This window comes from Hibiscus syriacus, unplaced genomic scaffold (assembly GCF_006381635.1).
Source record: "Hibiscus syriacus cultivar Baekdansim isolate YM2019G1 unplaced genomic scaffold, ASM638163v2 tig00110578_pilon, whole genome shotgun sequence".
In the NCBI taxonomy this organism is placed as follows: domain Eukaryota; kingdom Viridiplantae; phylum Streptophyta; class Magnoliopsida; order Malvales; family Malvaceae; genus Hibiscus; species Hibiscus syriacus.
In genome coordinates, this window is record NW_024062789.1 from 878924 (window position 1) to 884101 (window position 5178).

Consider the following 5178-nt stretch of genomic DNA (forward strand, 5'->3'; position numbering starts at 1 on the left):
ATAAAAAATTATAATTTTTAAGATTATGATGAATATCTTTTTAAAATTTTAAGAAAATAAATAAAATAAAATATTTATCAATATTTTAATGTCACCCAAAGTTGTTAATTAATTAGTAAATCAACCGCTGGAAGAAAGAGTATTATGTTCTTTTTGATAAATTTAAACAAAGATTACTAAATATTAAATAGAGAAAACAAAGTAACCAAAGCCAAAGGCAGCAACCAACACGTGACCGGCAATATTTAACTTCGCAGTTCCCACAAAAGAGTATTCGGCTCCCTCACTAGCTCAAAACCTCAACCGCAATGTTGGACCGGACCTTCTCCGCCCGCCGCACTCAGCCCCACTCCATATTCGACGTCCCAACCTCCTCCGATGTCCCTTCCATCCCAGAATCCCCCTCCTTACTCGCCGACGAGTCCAAAACAAAGAAACCACACCTCTACGTCTTGGCCGCCAATTACATTTCTCGCTTGGGACTCGTTAAATCTCCGTGTCTCTGCCTCTCACTCTGTCTTCTTTTGAGCGTTTTCTTGCTTTTCTCTTTGATGCTCAACTCTCGCTCCTTCATTTGCCTTTCGTCATATGACCCGATCTCTCGTGCCAGCTTCTTCGGCCTCGATGGGCTCGAATCCGATTTCGGATCTCTCGGCGTTCCTTGGTGTAAGTCTTGCTCTTTTTTTTTGTTCTTTTCTCGCGGTTCTCGATCAGATCCGCAACTTTTTTCCTTTGATTCTATGTTACCTTCCTCAGTTCCTTGCATTAGCTGAATGAGATGCCGTTTCGTTGCTTAATTGTGGTAAATGTACTTGGTTTGTTTAATTTTCCGTTTTTGAGGTATGATATCACCATTCCCTTTTGATTATTGGAATCTTAACCGGTGATTAGATCAATTCAATCGTTTATTTGTGTCTCCAAATTAAAATGTTGAAAGACTGGATATTTTTAGTGTACTATTAAATCTTTGGTTTTTAATGAATTTACAAGCTTCAGTAATAATTAATCGTACAACTGATGGTGTTTGCTTGAAAAAATTACTAGTAAGGGAGTAATATTTTTAAGAATTAGGCTGTTCATAGATTTCTTTTTGGTGTTGATTGGTTATGTCGCAGAATAATGTTATTTTGGGTAATAAAATCTGAATTATCCAAAAAAAAAAATATTTTTAAGAATTACGTTCTCACGTTTGATATGTCAGGATTTCGGCTAATAATAAAATATTTTTTCAACAGTAGTAATTTTTCCCCGGAATGTCATTTCCAGTAATATGTATATATTAAATATTTCATAATACCTTCCCTTTAGGATCATATTACCCCTAAGATAAGTTTTTTTTCATGGGGATACTTTATTGTATTTTTAACTATGTAACTAATTATTTATTGTGTAAATGTATTAAATATTTTTATTTAATATTTTTTGAACAAATATTTTTATTTAATATTATTTTAATATTTAAACGGTGTTACACATTTAACTAGTGCTTTAATATTTAATGTATTCTTTTATTAATATTGTATTTATGATATTGTAAGGTTATACGGTGAGTTTGTATGTTGCTTGAGAGTGAATGATTTAGAAGTTAATGTTTTTAAATTTGTCTTTGTTTTATAAGATATTTCCCATCTTTAAAAAATATATTGAACATATTAAACGTTTAACTTTTGACAGTTAACAAAAAAAAAATTAAAGTGTAATGGGTGTATGCAAATATAAAGTATATTTTTAAAAATGTTTTAATATATCAATTATATTAATTATATAATAAATATAAAGTTTTTACAATTTTTGTTAGTGTAATGAAAATTGTTGTAATGTTGATGTTAAACCAAACAAGGTAAACGGTACTATTTGATGTCTGTAGTCAGGGATGGACTTCAAATTTCTATATATTTTAGATACTTTTTTGTATTTTATGTTAGAAATTTATTTTCGTCCTCTTAAAATTTTTTAAGTTCGTCTCTCCTTTAAAGTTCTATAAGTTCGCTCCTCTAACATAATATTCAACGTTCGTCCCTGTTGTGCCTGTCGGTAGTGAAACATTCACCGGAAAGTGGATAAAGAAGTCCTGTTGATATTTTGAATTTACTAGGAACTAATTTTGGAATTGGTTCCCCTCTTGAATAACTTTCCCCGGAACTTTAAAATCAGTATTGGAGTCTGGATGCCAATCAACAATCAATTTTTTGCCTACTTTGCTCTTAAATCTGTATTAAGTTCTAAGGAAACTGTGAATCTATAGTCTGCCTTATTTATTGAGTGTTGCTGATTATCAAGAACTAATCTTTGGTTTTCCTTTTCTCATGTGTTATATGATGAGCTTTTATTTTTCATATCAGAGTTGAGGCTATTTTCATTATTTTTATGAATATTTTACCTCTTTACTTCGCAATCTATGTTATGCTGATTTGCTTGTTTCTGGTATTTATTATGTTGAATGTCAATTTTTATTTAATAAATTTATTTCTTGCTAAAGACCTGATTTCATGTTAAATTATTTAATTTATCTCCCTTGGTTTGCGCCCATTTAATTCGTATCCTTGGCAAAAGGCAGATCGAAACAAGGAAAAACAGTTGAATGGACATCCAAAGATTTAGTCAACGGCTTGGAGGAGTTTGTTCCAATATATGAAACACGTCCAATCAAAAACAACATGTATGGAATGGGTTTTGACCATAGCTTTGGACTTTGGTTCATTGCCAGATGGCTACAACCAGATTTAATGATTGAGAGTGGTGCTTTCAAGGGACATTCCACTTGGGTTCTGCGGCAGGCAATGCCTGACTCACCAATTATCTCAGTCACACCCCGACATCCTAAGAAGTACTTGAAAAAGGGGCCTGCTTATGTTGATGGAAATTGCACGTACTTTGCTGGAAAAGATTTTGTGGATTTTGGACATGTTGAATGGGAGAAGGTGCTTAAGAAGCATGGAATTTCTGATTTCAGCCGGGTTCTTGTCTTTTTTGATGATCATCAAAATGAATTGAAAAGGTACTTAATGCATCCAAGTACCGTGAATCTTCTCACTTAGCAAGTTCAAAAGTTTTATGTTTCAGTAGAGCTGATTTAAGGATGCTTTCCTGGTCTTGCCTTTTATGATTGAGTTTATTATGCTCATGTTTGTGGAATGCGCTTCAATGAACAGGTTAAAGCAGGCATTGAAAGCTGGCTTTAACCATCTTATTTTTGAAGACAATTATGATACTGGAACTGGAGATCATTATTCATTGAGGCAGATATGTGACCAGTTCTATATAAGAGGTAGATGCTCTGACACCATTTTTATGTGCGTTTCTTTAATTCCTTTCAGTTTCTGATATCCTCACATTTGCTTTGCTCTGGCCTCCATCCACTTTTGTCTTCTGTCATTCTGTCTGAAATTTATATCCTCGAATTCTATGCTTGTACTCCCTCATTTTGTTATACCTTCATTTTGCCATACTTGTGGGTTGTGTATAATTTCTCCTCCTAAATGTGTAATCATTTCTATTGCCTACCATTTTGTTCATCTTCTCATTGTTTGATTGCTGCCTAACCAATTGTGTTGTGAGCTCTAGGATTGCAGTAAATATCAGATGTTACCAGACCAACTAGACGGGTCGAATGATGTTACAAGGCCATTATGTCTTGATTGGTTCTTTTTATTCGCTTTTCCTTGAAATTTATAACTAGTATAACTCATGGTAGTAAAAACATATAAAACAGAACCAGGATTAGTTAGACTTCAAAGAAGCTAAAATGAGTATGTCAGTTCATGAGTAAAAGGACCTGGGTTTTAAAAAATGTTATGATTACACTTTCAAGAGTAACAAGATATGGTCTGGTATTTCTCATATGGCTTTATTCATATTAGTAGCTTGTATTTAGATGTTAGGTTAATGGTAAATTAATTATGTACATTATCTCCTGTTGGCACGAAGAGAGATTTCTGGTTGTGTCTTAAGGAACACTTTCTTTTATAAGGCTTAGTATTTCTGTTCTGGTTTTACTTCTTAAAACTCTATTTTCAGTTCCTTTTTTAATTCACCAAGTGCAATGATAGCTTTTTGCATCATGTTGTATAAATATGATATTTTTGAATCTTTTTCTTTTCGGTTTATTTTGTTACCTAGCTGACTGCGGACTTTCTTCATTCAGGAGGCGGCCATAGCTGCTTTAAGGACAGTGATGAAGCCAGGATTAGATCAAAAAGAAAGAAATTCTGGGAGAAGGCATTGGATGCAGATGAACTGTGTACGCCAAATGAAGCATGGTGGGGTGTTCGAGGAGAGATGCGGGATAACTTTAATCACAACAATACCCAAATCTCTCATGCCGAACATTTTCAAAATAGTAGGTTTGTTGAGTCGATTCTCGATGTCTATTGGGAGCTACCACCAGCAGCTGGTCCTTCCCTCACCCACCAAACTCGCTACGATCCTGCCCGTGCACCAACACCTATTGTCGAAGATGGCAGGTATCGTATGTTTCAGCGGCTCGGTTTAGACAGGCTCGAGAGATCTGTATTTAATGGATATACGCAGATGGCGTATCTGCAAATTTCCAAACCCGAATCATGAAGTTATCCAGGATCAGGTATGTTTCAGCTTCACTAGATGAAACTTGTGTCATTACTTTTCATTTCCCTGTAGCGAGCTGTGAGTTTTCTCGTCTTAAAAAAGGAAGAAAAAAAGTCCGTGATCCCCAGTTCTTAGGATCATACTCTGTGATGTTTTTCCAATGTTAATCCATTTATGTGATAATCAATCTAGTTCGCTATCCACTTCCATTTTTGCTTTCTTTTTTTAAAATATGAACAAGTGGGTTCGGTTGAATAACTTCAATCACCATTTATTTTGCTGTGATAATTCAGACTGTAAATGTTATTGTTCACAAACTAGTTCTAAGTTGTAGTGATGAAGGCGTGAAGTCGTTAAAATAATCCGAACTTGATTTCTCAGGAAAATTCCAAACTTAAATCTAAAAGAATAGTCCAAAAATAAGTTTAAATTTAAACGATTAGGTTCCACGAAATCTGAATGCCATTATAAGGTAAGCACCTTTAGATAAGTAATTGGCAATTACATAAATTATACTACTTTATGCAAAATATTTCGTTACTTTCTTTATTTGTGATAATATCAAATAGGAAAAAGTACATTCAATAAACGATTAATTATTTCAGAATTGTC

The 5178-nt window shown here is 33.8% G+C and overlaps 1 protein-coding gene across 1 annotated transcript; it reads left to right on the top strand.

Moving 5' to 3' along the window:
• Positions 1 to 210: 210 nt before the first annotated feature.
• Positions 211 to 4769, top strand: LOC120133296. The gene is made up of 4 exons (XM_039149901.1): positions 211 to 666; positions 2554 to 2998; positions 3153 to 3268; positions 4145 to 4769. The coding sequence occupies exons 1-4, from the start codon at positions 309 to 311 to the stop codon at positions 4564 to 4566; spliced, it is 1341 nt and encodes a 446-aa protein (XP_039005832.1). The 5' UTR covers positions 211 to 308; the 3' UTR covers positions 4567 to 4769.
• Positions 4770 to 5178: the final 409 nt, after the last annotated feature.